Genomic DNA, 21,528 nt, shown 5'->3' with positions numbered 1-21,528 from the left:
TGCCGCATTCCCCAGGTAAAGCCACTTTTGAACCATAAACAGCGGCAGAAGCGCCTGACCTGGGCTACAGAGAAGCAGCACTGGACTGTTGCTAAGTGGTCCCAAGTACTTTTTTCTGATGAAAGCAAATTTTGCATGTCATTCGGAAATCAAGGTGCCAGAGTCTGGAGGAAGACTGGGGAGAAGGAAATGCCAAAATGCCTGAAGTCCAGTGTCAAGTACCCACAGTCAGTGATGGTGTGGGGTGCCATGTCAGCTGCTGGTGTTGGTCCACTGTGTTTCATCAAGGGCAGGGTCAATGCAGCTAGCTATCAGGAGATTTTGGAGCACTTCATGCTTCCATCGGCTGAAATGCTTTATGGAGATGAAGATTTCATTTTTCAGCACGACCTGGCACCTGCTCACAGTGCCAAAACCACTGGTAAATGGTTTACTAACCATGGTATTACTGTGCTCAATTGGCCTGCCAACTCTCCTGACCTGAACCCCATAGAGAATCTGTGGGATATTGTGAAGAGAAAGTTGAGAGACGCAAGACCCAACACTCTGGATGAGCTTAAGGCCGCTATTGAAGCATCCTGGGCCTCCATAACATCTCAGCAGTGTCACAGGCTGATTGCCTCCATGCCACGCCGCATTGAAGCAGTCATTTCTGCCAAAGGATTCCCGACCAAGTATTGAGTGCATAACTGAACATTATTATTTGATGGTTTTTTTGTTTGTTATTAAATAACACTTTTATTTGATTGGACGGGTGAAATATGCTAATTTATTGAGACAGGTTTTTTGGGTTATCAGGAGTTGTATGCCAAAATCATCAGTATTAAAACAATAAAAGACCTGACAAATTTCAGTTGGTGGATAATGAATCTATAATATATGAAAGTTTAATTGTAATCATTACATTGTGGTAAATAATGAAATTTAACACTATATGCTAATTTTTTGAGAAGGACCTGTACAACACGAGAGGTTAAAAGGTCCCACTCCACCCCCTTTCCTTCAGTGTTTTGACAAGTACCACACCATGGATAGATATACCTTGCAAAAAACTCTTTATTAACCAACATATACAGCATATGAAAATAGAATACATGGGGGGGAAGTAACGGTGCTGTCAGGATGGACTCCTGGAAACCGAATTATCGGTAGGTATAATACCCATTTTCCAGGACGTCCCCCTGACAGCACGCTGGAGAATACCAAAGAAAACCTCCTTTAGGGTGGGACAACTGCCTGGAGAACTTTTCTCCCAAAAGATGTTTGATGTGCAGCCAACACATCCAATTTATAATGCTTACAAAAAGTATTTACTCTGGCCCAAGTAGCGGCCTTGCAAATCTGATCTAGGGATGCCCCCGCCCGCTCGGCCCATGAAGCCGAAACCGCCCTAGTAGAGTGTGCTTTAATCCCTACTGGACAATCTATCCCTTCTGATGTGTAGGCTTTTGAGATTATAGACGTGATCCATCTAGCAATTGAGGTCTTGGAAGCTTTTTTACCTCTATTTCTGCCCCCAAATAAAATGAACAGATTAGAATCCTTCCTCCAGGAACTAGTGGCTTCCAGATAGTCTAAAACTGCCTGTCTAACATCCAGGGAGTGTAATGCCCGTTCCTTTTCATTCGAAGGGTTGTCACAAAAGGAAGGTAGAATTATTTCCTGGTCTCGATTTTTTAACGAGGCTACTTTGGGGACAAAAGCTGGATCTAATTTTAGAATTATATGGTCTTCCCGGACCTGAAGGTAAGGATCTTTAATTGAAAGGGCTTGAATCTCGCCTACGCGCTTAGCTGTTGTAATGGCTACCAAGAAGGCCGTTTTCCAGGTACGTACTGAAATAGGCATATCTTCTCTAAGAGTATAGGGATCTTTACATAGAGCCCTAAGAACTAAATTTAAGTCCCAAGACGGAACTAGCTGCCTCAAGGTAGGACGTAATCTCTGGATGGCCTTCACGAATCTAATTATCCACGGGTGAGAAGCCAATGGATAATCTAGGAAAGTACTGAGCGCCGAAATCTGAACTTTAAGAGTACTTGGCCTAAGCCTCATGTCGAAGCCAGACTGTAGAAAATTCAAAACTCTAGGAACATCCAAGGCTCCCGGTATCCCGGCCGACCTGCCACTTTCTGTACAAAACTTCTTCCAAATCTTGTGATAGATGGCCGCAGTCACAGGCTTTCTACTAGCCTGGATGGTTGAAATTACTTTGTCCGACAAACCTCTGGCCTTTAACATGTCCCTCTCAGGATCCATGCTGATAGATGTAATCTCCCTGGATCTTGGTGTAACACCGGTCCCTGATAAATGATGTCCTTCCATAACGGGAGTCTGATAGAGTTTTCCAACATCATGGCTCCTAACAATGGGAACCAGCTTCTTTTTGGCCAGTATGGTACTATTGTTATCACTGTTGCTTGATCCTCTTGAATCTTCCTGAGCACTACTGGGATAAGTGCTATTGGAGGGAACGCATAAGATAGAGGTTCGTCCCACCTCTGACTCAGTGCGTCGACTGCTTCCGGGATGTCTGACGGGTTGAGGGAATAAAATCTTGGCACCTTTGAATTTTTCCTTGTAGCGAACAAGTCTATGCCAGGAGTTCCCCAACGGTGGCATAGTATTTGGAAAATGCTCTGATTTAATTCCCATTCTGTTGGAGACACCTTTTTTCTGCTTAGGTAATCGGCCAGAATGTTTTGAGATCCCTCTAGATGTACCGCTGTTATTGACAGGATCGTGTTTTCTGACCAAGCAAAAATCCTTTGAGCTAGATCTTGAAGAGCCTTGTGTCTGGAACCTCCCTGGTGTCTCAAAAAGGATACTGCTGTCACATTGTCCGATAGGATTTTTACGTGTCTGTTTCTTAGGCGGGGACGATTTCTTCTGAGGGCCTCCCAGACTGCGTACAATTCTCTGTAGTTTGATGACATCCGACTGATTTTCCTTGGCCATTCTCCCTGAAAGAACTTTCCTTCCAAGTGTGCTCCCCATCCCCACTGACTTGCGTCCGTGGTGATAACCACGCAGGGGTTTGCGATCCATGGAACACCTACTTTTAGGTTGTAGTCTCGAGTCCACCATTGTAGAGATCTTCTTACGTCTATTGATAGACGAAGCCTTTTGTCCAGGGATGAACGACGACGGTCCCATATTTTGAGAACTTGTTCCTGTAGTGGTCTTGAGTGTGCCTGAGCCCACCTGACACAAGGGATGTAAGCTGTCATCTTCCCCAACATTTTCATGGCAGATCTTACTGTAACCGGACCCTTTAGGAATTCTAACACCATCTTCTTCATTGAAAGCCGCTTGACTTCTGGCAAAAAGGATTGTCTGGCCGTAGAGTCCAAGAGTACTCCTAGAAATATTTTCCGGGATTCGGGCCTTAGATGTGACTTTTCCCGGTTTACTACCCATCCTAGGTGCTCCAAAACCGTTATGACTCGATCTCTGTGTTTTAGCAGAATATCTTCTGTTCTTGCCACCACGAGAAAATCGTCTAAGTATGGAACTATCGTTATGCCTTGGTTTCTTAGGTAAGCCACCACTTCTGCTACCAACTTCGTGAAGATCCTTGGAGCCGATGCTAGGCCGAAGGGAAGGCATTGAAATTGGAAGTGGCAGGTTTGGTCCGGAAGTTTCACCGAGAACCTCAGCAGGTCCTGAGATGAGGGATGTATTGGAACCTGATAATATGCACTCTTCAGGTCGAGAGTGCACATCACCGAGTCCTTGTTTATCAGATGGATCGTTGATTTTATAGACTCCATCCTGAATCTTTTGTACTTTACGTACATATTTAGAGGTTTTAAATTTATTATCGTTCGGGATTCTCCTGACAATTTTGGGACTGAAAAAAGAGACGAATAGTGACCTGAACCTATTTCTGGAGAGGGAACCCGAACTATGACCTGGGAGCTGAATAGCTTTTGCAGGTCTGAGTACATAGGGGAGTTTGTGGTTACAACGGTTGGTGCGATACACCTCTGCGGTATGCGGGATATTAGTTCTATTTTGTAACCGTCTGCAATAATACCGAGGACATATCTGTTGTCTGAGATCAGACTCCAAGAATCTAGAAACAGACTTAATCTCCCGCCTATCCCTATGGCGTCATTGCCTTCTTTGTCTATAGCTTGAACTAAAAAGGGAACTCCTTCCCTTTCTGTTCTGAGTAAAGGAACCCCTGAAGGACCCCCTGCTGGGTCTCCATTGTTCTCTATACTCAGGCTGCCTGCGGGGGGGAGGGGGGAGGAAAGGGCCTTTTCCGAAAAGGCTGAAACTTCCTGGGTTTATCCTCCGGGAATCCTTTTTTAGTATCTGATGCAGATTCTAAAAAGGTCATCCAGAGCCTGACCAAAAATTTTGGACCCCATAAATGGAACGGCGCATAATTTATTTTTTGATGCGTTATCCCCCGACCAAGATCTAAGCCAAATAGCCCTACGGGTCGCATTTGACAAAGAGCTATTTCTGGCTGCAAATCTAACGGACTCAGCCGAAGTATCTGCCATGAAAGCCGTAGCTGACTTTATGATAGGCAGGGAGGCAATTATATCTGCCCGCGGGGTCTTGTTAATCAAATGTTCTTCTAATTGTTCCATCCACAGGAACATGGACCTTGCTACTGACGTAGCCGCGATGTTAGTCTTGATCAGAGCTGCTGAGGTTTCCCAAGCTCGACGTAATAGGATATCTGCCTTCCGATCCATTGCGTCCCTGAGACTTGAGGAATCTTCAAAAGGGATGGAAGTCTTCTTTGTAACCTTGGCTATGGGCACATCTACTTTCGGAATTTCTTCCCAAGTCTTGATTTCTTCAGGGTTAAACGTTAGACGACCTTTAAACTCACGCGACATCACCAACCTACGCTCCGCATCTTTCCACTCTTGGGCTATCATCCGACGAATGTGTTCGCTCACAGGGAAAACCGTCTTTTCTTGATGTGTGAGACCTCCAAACATCTGGTCTTGTCTAGATTTCAGCCGTGGTTCTTCCTTTATCTGCATAGTCTCTCTTACCGCTTGAACCAGCTGCTCCGTGTCTTCCACTGGGAAATAATACTTTCTTCCTTGCTCTTGCTCTTTAGGCAATTCTCCTTCTTCTTGATCTGAACCTCTAAACTCCAATTCTTCTTCTGAAGAATCGTACCGATCCTCCTGAGCTGCCTCACTTCTGGGTCTCTTACGTGCCGGGCCTGGGCTGGAGCGACCGCTTTGAGACATTGAGGCCAGGGAGTTCTGGACTTCCTCTCGGATTAGGCTCCTCATTTCCGACAATAAAGAAGGTTGTTCCTCTCTGACAATCTTAGAGATACACGAGCTGCAGAGAGCTTTATTATATGTCTCTGGAAGCTTCGTATTACACACAGAACACCTCTTAGACTTTGAAGATGCTTTTCCCGTCTTCTTTGTCAGAGGGAGGGAATTATGTGTGGCCTCCTTATCCTTAAATATAAGAATAGGCATTGCTCAGTGTATGTGCAAAATAAGCCGGATTACTCACCGGTAATGCTCTTTTAGTGAGTCCACGACAGCACCCTACTGGAGAGAGGGTTCCGCCCCGCAGGAACAGGAAACCTATTGAGAAATAAAAGGGGGCGGTCCGCCTCTCCTCCTCAGTTTTGATTTCAGAGTACCCGGAGGACCGCCAATATTAGGCAAATATCATTTATTTCATTCTTTAAACTTATTTGCTTATGATTAAAAGGATTTTACTCAAATAATATGCATTATATTAACATAGGGAGGGATGTAAGAGGGTGCTGTCGTGGACTCACTAAAAGAGCATTACCGGTGAGTAATCCGGCTTTTTACTCTTCGCCACGACAGCACCCTACTGGAGATCTTTCAGAGACCATCACCTAGGGAGGGGACCACCGTGCTGAGGACAGTCCTGCCAAAGTCTAGGTCAGAAGTTGACGATAGGTCTAGCCTATAGTGGTTATAAAATGTAGAAGGATTTGACCACGTTGCCGCCTTACATATAGTTTCAATCGGGACGTCTCCCCTCTCTGCCCAGGAGGATGCCATCGCTCTGGTAGAGTGTGCCGTTATGCCTTCCGGAGGGTTTTCTTTCCTCGCGGAGTAAGCCAGTCTGATAGCCTCTCTGATCCACCGGGATAAGGTGCTTTTTGTTACTCCATGACCCTTCTTGACACCCTGGAAGGAAATAAACAGAGCCCTACTCTGTCGCCAGCTACTGGTCTTTTCAATGTATTTTAACACTACTCTTTTAACGTCTAGAGTGTGATATTTTTGTTCTTCAGGAGTGGAGGGATTACTGAAGAAAGTGGGCAAGATTATTTCTTGTGACCTGTGGAATTTTTTCGCTACTTTGGGTAGGTAGGAAGGGTCTGGTTTAAGAATTAACTTATCATGAAAGGTTAACAAAAAAGGTGGATCTATAGAGAGTGCTTGGATGTCACTGATTCTCCTAGCTGAAGTCAGTGCTACCAAGAGGGCCGTTTTTAGTGATAGACATTTAATTGGTATTGAGTCTATTGGCTCGAATGGAGAGTCTGTTAGGGCTTGTAAGACTAAATTTAAATCCCAGGGTGGGATTCTAGGTATGTTAACTGGATTCATTCTTTCGCAGGCCGTAATAAATCTGGATACCCATCTATCCCCCGCAATGTTATGGCCATAGAGGGCTCCTAGTGCTGAAACATGAACCTTTAAGGTGTTTACAGTTAGACCTAGTTCTCTCCCTTTTTGAAGAAACTCCAGGATAGAATGTATCGGAATTTCTGATGTGTTGGTAGATGTATGGAATTGAAAAAATGTTCTCCATACTCTTGTATAGATTTTTGTGGTGGAGGGTTTTCTACTATGGAGAAGCGTATCAATTAAACCCCCCGAGAATCCTCTCGATCTTAGCATCTGCCTCTCAAGTTCCAGGCCGTCAGGTGGAGATTGTCCACCTGAGGGTGGAAAAACGGACCCTGGAAGAGAAGGTTGGGCGTTGAGGGGAGGACCCAAGGATCTGAGACCGACATGGTCCGTAGCCATGAGAACCATGGTCTCTTGGGCCAGAATGGAGCTATCAGTACAACTCTCGCCCCTTCTTCTCTGATTTTGCGTATAACTTGAGGTAGCAATATGATCGGAGGAAATGCGTACGCCAGACTGAACTGCCAAGGGGCTTGGAGAGCGTCCAGAATGTCCGGGTGATCCGCTGGAGATAGAGAAGCAAATCTCCGGACTTTTCTGTTTTTCCTTGTGGCGAAAAGATCTATCTGAGGACGGCCCCAAAGAGATATTATGTCCAGAAATATTTGCTGGTTTAGACACCACTCTCCTTGTCTCAGGGTGTGTCAGCTTAAAAAGTCGGCCTGCTGATTGCTTGCTCCTCTTATGTGCAGCGCAGTAAGGGATGTTAGGTGACTTTCTGCTAGATTTAGGATTTCTGTAGCAGAAGACATCAGAGTCTCTGATCGCGTACCTCCTTGCCGATTTAGATACGCCACTGTGGTGGTGTTGTCGGATAGGACTCTGACGTCTTTCCCCCGAAGCTGTGGGAGGAAATGATATAAGGCGTATTTTACAGCATTCAGTTCTTTAAAGTTAGGGGAGCTGCCGCTTTCCTCCATGCTCCATGACCCCTGGCAATAATCATTTCCCATATGAGCGCCCCATCCATGAGGACTGGCATCAGTGGTTATGGTATGAGATGGCGTTATTACCCATGGAACCCCACTCATCAAATGGTTTGAGTCTAGCCACCACTCTAAGGAAGTTAAAACCTCCTGAGACAAGGTTATTTTTGCATTTAGGCGCCCAAATAACCGTCTATCCTCTTGTAAAACTTGATGTTGTAGTGTACGAGTATGGTGTTGAGCCCATCTCACTGCTGGTATACAAGAGATAAGGGACCCTAATAACGACATAGCTTGTCTTAGGGATATACGCGGATTATTTATTGCAGCTAGGACTTTGTGTCTGATCAGTAGAACCTTTACCTGCGGCAGAAGACACTTGAGATATGGAGTCTAACTGGAACCCCAAGAACGCCTGACGGGAAAGTGGAGTGAGTCTGGATTTGTCGGTATTGATTATCCAGCCCAGGTCCTGTAGAGAGGAAATTGCGTGAGCTAAACGATCAGCACATTGAGTAACTGAATTTCCTATTACCAAAAAGTCATCCAGATAGGGCACAATCAAAGTTTCCTTCTGGCGTAGGTATGCCATCACCTCTAGCATTATCTTGGTGAAGATCCTCGGCGCTGTTGAGAGGCCGAAGGGTAAGGCCGCATACTGGAAGTGACGAACCTCGTTGTTGATTTTTACCGCCACTCTGAGGAATTTTTGGTATCTGTTATGAATGGGGAGATGATAGTAAGCATCCTTTAGATCAATGCCCCCCATCATACAGTTTGGGAAGAGGAGTTTTATGGTGGACTTAATGGACTCCATTTTAAATGTATAATTTTCAATGAATGAATTGAGTTTTTTAAGATTTATGATGGTTCTGAAAGAACCGTCGGGCTTAGAGATTAGGAATAGGGGAGAATAGAATCCCCTACTCTCCTGTCCCACCGGCACTTGGACTAGGACCCGTTTTGATATTAGGGTTTGGATTTCAAGCTCTAAAGCCTGTTGCTGTATAGGCGAGCTGAGAGTTGTTATAATATAAGACTCGTGGGGCACACGAGAGAATTTTAATTTAATTCCATCTCCGACGATATTTAAAACCCACGAGCTAGATGTTATCTTCTCCCATTGGGTGGTGAAAAATTTACGTCTGCCCCCAACTGGTATGTCCTCAGTATTTGTCTTTTGGGGGGTTGGGTCTTCTAAACATGGTACCTCTCTGCTTGTCGTCCTTAGGGGTCCATGTTGTAGACCTATCCGTTTGCCTCCTTTTGCCAAACGGCCTCCTCTTAAAGGCTCTCCTGTAAAAGGGAATAGAGGATTCAGGAAAAGCTTTCTTCCTGTCCTTTGCCTTTTTGAGTATCTCATCTAAAGGTTTTACCAAAGAGGTACTCACCCTCACATGGGATTGCGCATATTTTAGATTTAGATTGCGCGTCCCCTTTCCAACTCTTCATCCATAGGGCTCTTCTTGCGTTATTCACAAGGCCCGCAGATCTTGCTGCTAAACGGAGTGAGTCGGCGGAGGCGTCTGCCAGAAAGGCCGCTGCTCCTCGTATTAAAGGGATGGCTGCTCTTAGTTTTTCCCTTGAGCTTTTCTTTTCAATTTGCTGGTCTAACTGATCAATCCATCCAGATGATCATTGACCGGGCCGCGCAAGTGCTGGCTACTGCAGGTTTGAATATTCCTGTAGCCGCTTCCCAGGAACGTTTAAGGGATGATTCAGCCTTACGATCCAAAGGATCGACCAATAGTCCCGCATCCTCCACAGGTAGAGTGGATTGTTTGGAGGTAGAGGCTACAGCTGCGTCGACCTTAGGGACTTTGGTCCAAGTAAGAAGCTCCTCGTCACTAAACGGATATTTACGTTTTGACGCTGAGGGTAGAAAACCTCTCTGATCTTGCTTCTCCCACTCTCTTTTAATTAATGTTTTCACTGCTGGTATAACCGGAAAACATCTCCTCTTTCTGTCTGCCAAACCCGCGAACATTATCTCTTGCGCGGTTTGCGCACCCTTAGACTCCTCACACCCCATGGTATTTCGAATAGATTTTACCAAGTTGTCCACACTGTCCAAAGGAAAACATGAGCGTCCCTCAATCTCTGATGAGGATGATGACGCTGGACATGATGATAGGGAGGCATCTGACAGTATCGGTTGGTCACTGTCGGAGTCTGACAAGTGTCGGTGTCTTAGATTTAGAACTACGCGGTTTTTCCTGGGTCATATTTTTTAGTTCTTCTCTAATAATGGCCCGTAGGTCCGTAATGGACACTGCTGCTCCCTGTGTTGTTTCTTTAAAACAGTCCTCACAAAGTTTTTTGGGGTATGAGTCAGGGAGGGGCTGGTTACACAAGGCACATTCCCTGTGCTTCGTTTTTTGTCGTTTTTTGCTCTAAGCGTGTAAGTAGAGAGAGAAAGGGAAAAGAGAGAGATAGGGAGACAGCGTTAGCTTAATAGGCAGAGTTCACAACTCACCCAGTGAAGCAAACAATACCGGATCAGAAGGCCGAGATCCTGTTCTGGAACCGTCGCTTTTACGAGCGGTGTCCGAGGATCCTCTGGCGTGATCTTTGGCGGGGGGTACTGGAACTCCGGTTGTGGGGTCCATGGCACCTGGGGATGACATCTCTGCATCGCCGTTTCAGTGTTAGTGAACGCTTTAAATAGAGCGCCAAAACGTTTTGGGTTTTTTTTTTGGCGCATGCGCAGACCAGTGCCGGCTCCCCTGCCCTGGATCCGGCCTAGGCGCCCCGGAAGTCCAAGATCCACTTCCGGGGTAGCCTGTATTTGCGGCGGTCGGCGCATGTGCGGCCCGGGATTCAACGCCGGGCCGCAATGGAAGGTCACCTTACCCGGCTCCTGCTGCCGTACCGCACGCTGGGAAGGACGCCGGTCGGCCTTTCCCGGACCCGGCCGTCTGCCCGCTCCATCAGACGAGGAGGGAGCCGTCTAACGGAACTCCCCCGACGCTGCTTCTGAGCCGCAGCCCCTGCCGTTCTCTCGGATACTGCGCAGGCGGCATGCAAGCCCAGGTATGCTTTCTCATTCAGAAGTCCTGTCGTTCCCGCAGGAACAGGAAACCTAAACTGAGGAGGAGAGGCGGACCGCCCCCTTTTATTTCTCAATAGGTTTCCTGTTCCTGCGGGGCGGATCCCTCTCTCCAGTAGGGTGCTGTCGTGGCGAAGAGTAAAAACGTCATTCTGCGCCCTGCGCACTTACCCCTGCCTCCTGACTTCTGACCTCCATATCTTCTGTTGAGGAATACACAGGGTAAGTGTGTAATCTCTTAATCAAATAAAGGATATAGCAGCTTCTGCTGCGCTCACCCTTAGTCTCCGGCATCAGATGCGGTTCAATATGCTGGCTGGCCCGGACTATCCGCTGTATCGTGTCCTGCCGTCACCACAAACAAATCTTGCGCCTTATCCTCCTTCATACAGAGGAATGCAGGGCGCACTATTGCAGTACCTCCGGGTTTATGTACGCATACTTCCGCGTTCCACCCAGTGGAACGCACGCCGAATGCATCGCCTCCCCCCGGATGTGACGTCACCTTACCTCGAGACGCCACCGGAAGTGCTGTACGACCTACTTCCGCGTTCCACCTCGTGGAACGCAAACCGCTGCCGGATCTTCTGACATGCGGCGCCTCTTGCTGGCCTGGCGCCCGAGCCGAGAGCCTCCCACCGGGAGGAAGCGGCTCTCACCCAGGAGCTCGTCCGCTCGACTGGTCTCTAGGCAGAGGGACTCCCCACCGGGGAGTTTCTGCCTCGGGCCACCGTCGCGGGGGAAAGATATTGGCACCGCTGCACGATCCCCCGGGCCCTCCGGACTGGTAAGTTTCTGCGCTGCTCCGCTCTCGTGTGTCCCTCCATGCAGGGACAGGAAAAACACTGAAGGAAAGGGGGTGGAGTGGGACCTTTTAACCTCTCGTGTTGTATTTCCTGTCCCTGCAAGGAGGAGGAGGACGTCCTCCAGCGTGCTGTCAGGGGGACGTCCTGGAAAAGGAAAATTTATGTACCGCAAGTGGAATGAAATTGTGAAGTAAAAAAAAAATATAAATACTATGCTTTGTGATGTTAATTTATTTTTCTGGGAGAGTGGTGTGTTCATGCCCTGTGCAACAGTCAGGGAGTGGGGAGATGATTATTTGTCCTCCCTTCTGGTCAATTTGAGGATTCATTCCCCTTTGTCAAGGGTCTGCCAGGCATTTCAGATATGACACACCCTGTGAATCTGTCCATGATCATGTGTCTTACCCCAATCCAGACATTGGTAAATCATCTGCGTATAGAAAAAAGGGAATGAAGGCGCTTACCTGCTTCTGTCTTGTTATGAGATCCCAGTCATCAACAAGCCATGGTTTTAGTTCTTCAGGAATCTTTACTTTAACTTCAACTCTGTTCAGAAAAGTTTCTTCCTGTGGGTAGATAGAGGCATCTTATAGACATCAGGTTTACACCACCATAGGCAGAGTATTACTAGTACTATTACACATGGCGCCCCAGATCGATGTCGATTGACAGTCATTTTGTATTTCTTCCATTTTCTTACTATTGCACCAACAGTTGTCTCCTTCTCACCCAGCCTCTTACTTATGGTTTGTAGCCCATTCCAGCTTTGTGCAGGTCTATGATCTTGTCCCTGACATCCTTATAAAGCTCTTTGGGCTTGCTAATGTTGTAGAGGTTAGAGTCTGACTGATTAATTGAGTCTGTGGACAGGAGTCTTTTATAAAGGTGACTATGTAAGACAGCTGTCTTTAATGCAGGTAACGAGTTGATTAGGAGCCTCTAACTGGTCTGTAGGAGCCAGAGCTCCTAATGGTTGGTAGGGGATCAAATACTTATTTCCCCACTGTATATTTATTTTAAGAACTTCTAAAGCACTTTTTCAGCCGGGTAAGAAAAATTTGGTGTACAAATACCCTTACACAGCCAGCAACTGCCTCAAACAGCAACAAGTGGAGCAGTGCTTCGCCCGCAGCTGTTACCTTCCTGAAACTTAGCTGTCAATGTCTGAAAGCAGCATTCATAGGGTGCGGTCTAAGGCTACTTTCACACTTGCGTTTTTAGCAATCCGTCGCAATCCGTTGTTTTGGGCAAAAAACGGATCCTGCAAATGTGCCCGCAGGATGCGTTTTTTTGCCCATAGACTTGTATTAGCGACGGATGGCCACACGTCGCGTCCGTCGTGCAACGGATCAGTCGCATTTTGGCGGACCGTCGGCACGAAAAAAACGTTCAATGTAACGTTTTTTCGTACGTCGCATCTGTCATTTTCTACCGCGCATGCGCGGCCGGAACTCCGCCCCCTCCTCCCCGGACTTCAGAATGGGCAGCGGATGCGTCGAAAAACTGCATCCGCTGCCCACGTCGTGCACAAATTTCACAACGTGCGTCGGTACGTCAGCCCGACGCTTAGCGACGGACCCGTACCGACGCTAGTGTGAAAGTAGCCTAAGACAGGGAGGGAAGTCATGGATTGCCATGGTAAATTTTAGGGGTTCGGATGCAATTACCATGGCAGCCAGGGACCTGCTAAAAGTCCCCATACCTGAACATTCTGGGTAAGGGAAAAAAGAAAAGAAAAATTGTACTCAAAAGTTTCTCACCACCATAAAAATACAAAAAAGTTTAATGTTGCGATAACCACAATGATATATAAAAGTATACTGTCAGCTCATTTTTCCGCACAATAACTACCATAAGAACAAAGCATCAAAAAAAAATTAAAAAAAAAAAATTGCTGAATGTAGGTTTTTGCAATTTCACCACACTTTAAATGTTGTGTTCAATGGATTTCCAGTACATTATATGGTAAAACTGACAGTCATTCAAAACTAAATTTTTTCCAAAAAACGAAGCCACGAAACAAGTTCTTATGTGGCTAGATTGACAAAAATAGAAAAGAAAAAAAAAATGAAAATGCAAGAGAACAATTTAAAAAAAAAAAACAAACAAACAAAAAAACACAACACGTAAATCGACTGGGAAGTTGATAAATCCGTTTGCCATGGAGTTTATTTTTTTTATTCCTTGTCAACTAAAGACCTGCGAGCGGCCCTATTTTTCCAGAGCAAAAGACAATAAAACAGGAGGCTGAGCGGAGGTGAACCCAACCTTACTTACAAAACTTGCAAAAGAAAGAAGTTGAAGAGCCCAGCACTTACACTTTCAACTGTGGGATCGACTCGCGCCCGCTTCTTTCGTGGTGGTTGAGGTGCATCACTGGTACTGCTACCCTCGCCACTTCCAGGGGCTAGAGAAAAACCACATGGTATATGAGCCAAGGCGACAGTGAGGGGGAACAGGGCACAAACTAAAGTGTAAATCACGGAAACAAAGAAAATTACCCTTTTGTTTGTTCTTTTTTGTTTTCCTGGAAGACACAACCAAATACAGCATTAGACTCGCGTGACATTTTTGAAAGCAAATCCACAGATAACTATTAAAAGGGATATTCCAATCTCCAAGATCCTATCCGAATATGTAGTAGGTGTAGTATCAGTAATATTAGCAAATAACTAATTACAAATGTAGTATAGTTCTTCTGATTTGCCAAGTCTCTTTCCTCATGTGAAGTCAATGCAGTAGCTTAGGTATCCATGGTTATGAGCACTCCTACAGCGACTTAGCTAGTTGCCATTGATACCTAAGCTACTGCAATGCCTACACGTGATGAAAGAGACATAAATCAGAAGAACTATACTACATTTCTAATAGGAAGCATTTGCTATCATTACACCCAGTACATACTAGGATAGGGTCTTGGAGACAGGAATACCCTTGTAATGGAAAGCCATCAGAAAGCTACCCATTCTTTAAATCTGGTCTTGTGTTACACGAATTAAAATTATAATGCAATTTTCACACTGGAAATTGAGCTTTTTTTAGACTTAAAGTTTCTTGTTTCTGTAACCACCACAACGTATATAGCCGCAATGGTCGAGAACCTATTTTTTTGTATTAAGAATCAAATGAGAATATAGAGGTCATTGTTAAAGGGAAGGTGCAACCAGTTTTCTAGTAGTTTGTTTTTTTGTGAAATTCCGGTTAAAATAGTAATTAAAATGTATTAATGCAATGTTTGCAAACATTTCTATATGAAAATTATTATATATTTTCTTACAAATATATTTTTACCACTAGGGGGAGCATTTTCAGTTTTGGACCTCAAGCAGCGCTGCTATAGTAAGACTTACCAGCTTCACTGTTAGCAGGAAACTTGGGGCAGTAACTGCTGACATCACCATTTCCCTCCCCTTTTGGGTGGTCTAGTATCCCTGGGGCAGAATGAAGAGTAGCATCATAGGGCAGCGCCATTTTGTGGGAGACTGCCCTGTGATCTGCTGTCACCAGCAGTTCCTGTTTTTCTCTCTCCCATCAGTCTCTCACCTCCCTCCACAATGCCTGGCCATTCACTGCAGCTCCTTATCTTCTCTTACTAACGGATGAATCACAGCTCCTGTTCCTATAACGGTACACTGTTCCTCCTTGAGGTCTCTGCTATTCTGCGGGGCTTTTCTCCCCCCGCATCTTACTACTTTCAGCCCTCAATCTAGGATCTGTTCTGTTGGAAGCGGTACTGCTTATGTTTTGTTAGCAGATCCGAGGGCTCCATGAATACGGCAGCAGAACACTCCCACTACTGTGAATTGTGCAGCCCACAGAGGCGTGCCCAGTTCACAGCAGTGACTGCTCCATTACAATGGAGTCAGCAGCGGTCCGTTATCTCCTATGACCATGGGGTGCCGTATTATGACACTGATAGTGTTGTGCTGCTGCTGTGAAATCAAGATGTCAGCCCCCAGTGCCTTCTTTAAACTCCTATAACACATGAAATGTTTCAAATGCAGTCAAAATTTGGTTATAACAGCATCTTAGGCTACATTACATTGATTTATTAATGATCTACAAACGCGGTACCTTCCCTTTAAGGGAGGCAACCAGGTCAGCTGTGAAAAAAAAAACACCCAGTAGTGTGAAAATTGCAACTTTACTCCATTAAAAAAAAAGAAAATTTTAAGCAATTTTTTTGCAAATATTTACATAAAAGAAAACTCTTGGAATATTGCATATTTTGAAGTGTACATTAATGCATAGATGGTACCGTTTCCTACAGCACAGGATTAGCAGAGCAGGTCGGATTTAATAATAAATAATAATAATAATAATAATAAACCACAGGTGAATTCAGAATTTATTTTTCTGCCAGTCACAAATTTTGGTTGCAAAAAGTTTTGCAACTTTTGAAGTTTTAATGCCAACAACAAATTAATAATATAGGGAAGAGCTTAATGGGAGGAGGCTTGGTCATACCATGCATTACATTTACAGTAAGGATCAATGTGTTCAGGACCATGCATGCATTGTGACTGTCACACAGCCGCCACACATGCAGCTACGGCTGGGCCAGCGCGATCCAGGAAGCCAGGTCCCCCTACAGCTTGCCGAATAAGAGGGATCCTGAGCAAATTTGTGCATCCCTATTCAGGAGCGAGCAGCACAAACTGCCACATTCACTTACAGTTCTACGTTCTTCTGTTGAAGTGCAGCAGTCTTCTTTCCTGGAGCGGCTGCTCTCATCTTCCCCTCTACATACTGATCCCTGCAGAAAGGGTCACATGTTAGCAAAAAAAAAAAAAAAAACACATTTCATGTCTGGCTTTGAGAAGCTTTGCAAATACCAGTCTATGGAGCTATCTCCATGGATAGATTCTCAATAAAGGCAAAACTCACATGACATTTTTAATAGTTTGAGCCAAATGTAGATGGATTAAAAAAAAAAAAATGTATCAGTTACTCCGTTCTAATTTATAACACATCTTCTTTCTAAACTGGGCAAGTCCTGCTGGTAAATGAAGCAATACGCAGTGAATAACATCCATATGCCATAATGGCCATAAGCAGGCAGCCAAGGCTGGATTCACATGTATTAGAGATGAGAGAAGTTGACTTCTCACAATTTCCAAAAAAATCATTATCTCCAGAACATGGCCTCAATCAGAGGTAAGAAATTTTACGTACAAGACAGACAGAAAACACGCCACACCGCTCATCTATCTCACAGCAGGGTCCTCCATGCCTCCTTCACCTTTCCACCATGAGGTGTATCCTGTACGGCCTGCCTAAATGTAGGCTGGGGCTTCTGGCACCCACTAGGCCTCCATTGTCACGGTGTCATGCAGCTGTGGTACACATAGCAATGTTGCAGCGCACTTTGCCTGAGGCCTAGTCAGCGGCAAGGCAGCGCATTCGCAAGTCACGATGCAAGCTACAACGGCATGGCGCAGTGACATCCGAGGCCTAGTCAACATTGGAAGCACCGGTATACATTTAGCAGGCCAAAGAGGACGTGAGTCATTGAAAAATGCAAAAAAGAAGAGGCGGAGGACCGGACAGCGGCTGTGTGACAGGGTAGCAGAGAGGAGAGTTCATATGGTTTATATTATAAATGGATTGTAGTCTCTTCGGACCTGAGAGCACAGAGTATAAGGAATACTTTCAATGAAAATGCAATTTCCCTGTTAAAATCATGTGACTTACTGCATTCTAATCTTAGCAGATTCAATCATCTCTAATTGTTGACTGAACAAATCACACAAGCCTGAAGCAGACTAAAGGTACCTTCACACGAAACGACATCGGTAGCGATCCGTGACGTTGCAGCGTCCTGGCTAGCGATATCGTTTCGTTTGACACGCAGCAGCGATCAGGATCCTGCTGTGATGTCGCTGGTCGCTGAATAAAGTCCAGAACTTTATTTGGTCGTCCGATCGCTGTGTATCGTTGTGTTTGAAAGCAAAAGCAACGATACCAGCGATGTTTTACACTGGTAACCAGGGTAAACATCGGGTTACCAAGCGCAGGCCGCGCTTAGTAACCCGATGTTTACCCTGGTTACCAGCGTAAAAGTTAAAAAAACAAACAGTACATGCTCACCTGCGCGTCCCCCAGCGTCTGCTTCCTGACACTTACTGAGCGCCGGCCCTAAAGTGAAAGTGAAAGCACAGCGGTGACGTCACCGCTGTGCTGTTAGGGCCGGAGCTCAGTCAGTGTCAGGAAGCAGACGCTGGGGGACGCGCAGGTGAGCATGTACTGTTTTTTTTTTTTACTTTTACGCTGGTAACCAGGGTAAACATCGGGTTACTAAGCGCGGCCCTGCGCTTAGCAACCCGATGTTTACCCTGGTTACCCGGGGACCTCGGCATCGTTGGTCGCTGGAGAGCGGTCTATGTGACAGCTCTACAGCGATCAAACAGCGACGCTGCAGCGATCGGCATCGTTGTCGCTATCGCTGCAGCGTCGCTTCGTGTGAAGGTACCTTTAGGCTTCACATGCTCAGTATTTGTAAGCCAAAGTCAGGAGCGCAAAAATCAGAGGAAAAGTAACAGCTAAAATTACATCCTATAGTTATACTTCAGGTCAAAGCAATTATGGGGATCTTCTTAAGCTTATCTTATGAAACATTTCGGTATCCTTAAAACGGTTAACAGCCATAGAGAACCTGTTACATCGAGAAACTAACTATCTGCAGATAAATAATCTAAGCAACTAGCATTAAAATTATTATTATAGCTCCATTTATTCCATGGCGCTTTACATGTGAGGAGGGGTATACATAATAAAAACAGGTACAATAATCTTGGACAATACAAGTCATAACTGGTACAGGAGGAGAGAGGACCCTGCCCGCGAGGGCTCACAATCTACAAGGGATGGGTGAGAATACAGTAGGTGAGGGCAGAGCTGGTCATGCAGCGGTTTGGTTGATCGGTGGTTACTGCAGGTTGTAGGCTTGTCGGAAGAGGTGGGTCTTCATGCCCTTTTTGAAGGTTTCAATGGTAGGCGAGAGTCTGATGTGTTGTGGTAGAGAGTTCCAGAGTAGGGGTGATACGCGAGAGAAATCTTGTATACGATTGTGGGAAGAGGAGATAAGAGGGGAGTAGAGAAGGAGATCTTGTGAGGATCGGAGGTTGCGTGTAGGTAAGTACCGGGAGACGAGGTCACAGACGTATGGAGGAGACAGGTTGTGGATGGCTTTGTATGTCATGGTTAGGGTTTTGTACTGCAGTCTCTGGGCAATGGGGAGCCAGTGAAGGGATTACAGAGGGAAAAGGCCGGGGGACAGGCCTGCCTTAGTCTACGTTCACATTTGCGGTCGGCGCCGCAGCGTCGCCGCATGCGTCATGCGCCCCTATATTTAACATGGGGGCGCATGGACATGCGTCACACTTGCGTTTTGCGCCGCATGCGTCCCTGCGGCGCCCGCGTCCGGGCGCAGAGGATGCAGCAAGTTGCATTTTTGCTGCGTCCAAAATCAATGAAAAAAAGGACGCATGCGGCGCAAAACGCAGCGTTGTGCATGCGTTTTGCTGCGTTTGTTTGCGTTGTGGCGCCGACGCTGCGGCGCACAACGCAAATGTGAACGTAGCCTTAATTGAGCAGCAGCTACATGGAGAAAATTAACTATCCTCCCAGCACCGCACCCTGCCTATATATAAACCCTATATTTCTGCAGGGAAATCATGCTTCTGGACATCACAGGTTCCCTTTAAAACCTGTCACCCCATTTTTTCCGTATGAAATAAAAATACTGTTAAATAGGGCCTGAGCTGTGCATTACAATAGTGTATTTTGTGGACCCCCGATTCCCCACCTATGCTGCCGAAATACATTACCAAAGTAGTCGTTTTCGCCTGTCAATCAGGCTGGTCTGGTCAGATGGGCGTGGTGTCTTCCCCCAGATCTTGCTTATTTTTCCGTTGGTGGCGTGCGCATGCCCAAGTCCAGAATCCACTGCACAGGGGAGGGAAAATAGCGCAATCTGCGCTATTCCCCTGGTGATCGGTGGGGGCGGCCATCTTCCTGTGGCCGCGCGTGCGCAGATCGAGCGCTCTGCTGCCCGGGGCTTCAGGAAAATGGCCGCGGGATGCCGCTCGTGCGTAGATGGAGATCGCGGCGGTTATTTTCCTGAAGCAGAGATGCGAACTCTGCTTCAGGAAAATGGCCGCCGCGATCTCCATCTGCGCACGCGCGGCATCCCGCGGCCATTTTCCTGAAGCCCCGGGCAGCAGAGCGCTCGATCTGCGCACGCGCGGCCACAGGAAGATAGCCGCCCCCACCGATCACCAGGGGAATAGCGCAGATCGCGCTATTTTCCCTCCCCTGTGCAGTGGATTCTGGACTTGGGCATGCGCACACCACTACGCCACCAACGGAAAACTAAGCAAGATCTGGGGGAAGACACCACGCCCATCTGACCAGACCAGCCTGATTGACAGGCGAAAACGACTACTTTGGTAACGTATTTCTGCTGCATAGGTGGGGAATCGGGGTCCACAAAATACACTATTGTAATGCACAGCTCAGGCCCTATTTAACAGTATTTTTCTCTCATACGGAAAAAACGGGGTGACAGGTTCCCTTTAAGGATGCAGGGAATCAGGTTATTTTTTCATAGACATAAAATGCTGTCTTTCCAAGTTATGTATTGCAGTGTTCCCCAAATTCAGACCTCACAGACCACTAACAGATCACATTTACAGGATTTCCTTCGTATTTCCCAGGTGAGAACCTGTGGAAATTTGTGATGCCTTGATAATTCCATTATCTGTGCAATACTACAGAAATCCTGAAAATTATTTGTTGGAGGCCATGAGGACTGGAGTTGGGAAGCACTATAAGGAAAAATGCATGAATAATTCCAAGTGAGGTGAAATGACAGTTTTTTGGTGCTTAAAGTGATAAAAATGATCTGCCAACACAATTTTGCAGATCAAAGAGGTTTGGTTTCGCCAAAATTATTATTATGTTTTTTATTATTTATATATTGCATCGCCTTCATCTGAGACCTGTAACTTTACTATTCCGGCAATGGAGCGGTGTAAGGGCATGTTTTGCTATTGCTGTTACTTAGTAACATATCCAGAAACTTATCCAGAAACAGGACCATTTCCACTAACTGCTTTATGCATGTCTATGCAGAATATAAATTAAACAAAAATAATTTAGTATGAAGCTGCTGTGCTAGCCCCCTACTCTTGTACGTTATTTATTATAGCGCCATTTATTCCATGGCGCTTTACATGTGAAGCTGTACTTCAGGCACTAATCTTCCTGAGCATGTACCCACTAGCTGCTGGCACATCTCTAATTATCTGCACAGTGGGGGCATTATACCTTTCATTATGGACATCGGTCGCAAACAATGCCAACCTTCCCAATAGGTAGCGCAGGGAACTTCCTGCTGTGTTACTTATGGCTTATTATTTTAAGATATTTTACACTCTGGCGCCTTAACCCCGTCACACACCCCACAAGCCTGTTTTCACCTGTGAGCAGGCTAAATCTTACAATTCTGACCACTGTCACTTTAAGTGGTAACTCTGGAATGCTTCAATGAATCCCAGTGATTGAAAAATTGTTTTCTCATGACATTGTACTTCATGACAGTGGTAACATTTGTTTGATATGATTTGCGTTTATTTGTGGGGGGGTAAAGAAATTTAGCAATTTGCAAACTTTCAATTTTTTATGTTCAGAAATCAGAGTGGTCACAGAAAATAGTTAAACAACATTTTCCACATGTCTACAACAATTCTTGAAACTTTTTTTGTTGATAGGAAGTTAGGCTAGTTTCACACTAGCGTTTTGCTGAGCTGCGGACTTCCTCCATGAAACCCCGCCCACGGCCACACCTCTGCCACTAAGCTCCGCCTACGTCTGCATGCGGCCTGTGTACCCATCTTTAACATTAGGTACGCAGGTAGTGCGGATGTATGCGGATGCCTCCGCATGTGTCATTTGATGATGCAGAGAAAAAAAGAAATTCCAACTAGCTGCGTTCAACACGGGTCACATTTGAAGTGACTTTGGCGAGCTGGTGACCATTTGCAGGTATAGGTGACTGCTGATGCTGCAAA

At 45.9% G+C, this 21,528-nt stretch overlaps 1 protein-coding gene across 8 annotated transcripts in view; it reads right to left on the bottom strand.

The window, feature by feature from the left end:
• Positions 1-21,528, bottom strand: part of MORF4L1 (mortality factor 4 like 1) — a 73,286-nt gene that overhangs the window by 20,683 nt on the left and 31,075 nt on the right. For all 8 annotated transcript variants that reach the window (XM_077263200.1, XM_077263201.1, XM_077263198.1 and 5 more), the window contains 4 exons: positions 16,131-16,211; positions 13,957-13,982; positions 13,774-13,862; positions 11,920-12,021 (listed from right to left, as the gene is read on the bottom strand). In XM_077263200.1, coding sequence (XP_077119315.1) covers positions 11,920-12,021; positions 13,774-13,862; positions 13,957-13,982; positions 16,131-16,211 — 298 coding nt within the window. The remainder of the gene's footprint in view (positions 1-11,919; positions 12,022-13,773; positions 13,863-13,956; positions 13,983-16,130; positions 16,212-21,528) is intronic.

Source organism: Ranitomeya variabilis, chromosome 5 (genome assembly GCF_051348905.1).
Source record: "Ranitomeya variabilis isolate aRanVar5 chromosome 5, aRanVar5.hap1, whole genome shotgun sequence".
In the NCBI taxonomy this organism is placed as follows: domain Eukaryota; kingdom Metazoa; phylum Chordata; class Amphibia; order Anura; family Dendrobatidae; genus Ranitomeya; species Ranitomeya variabilis.
The sequence above is the reverse complement of the archived record's forward strand: the minus strand, read 5'-3'. Positions and strand labels throughout refer to the sequence as shown.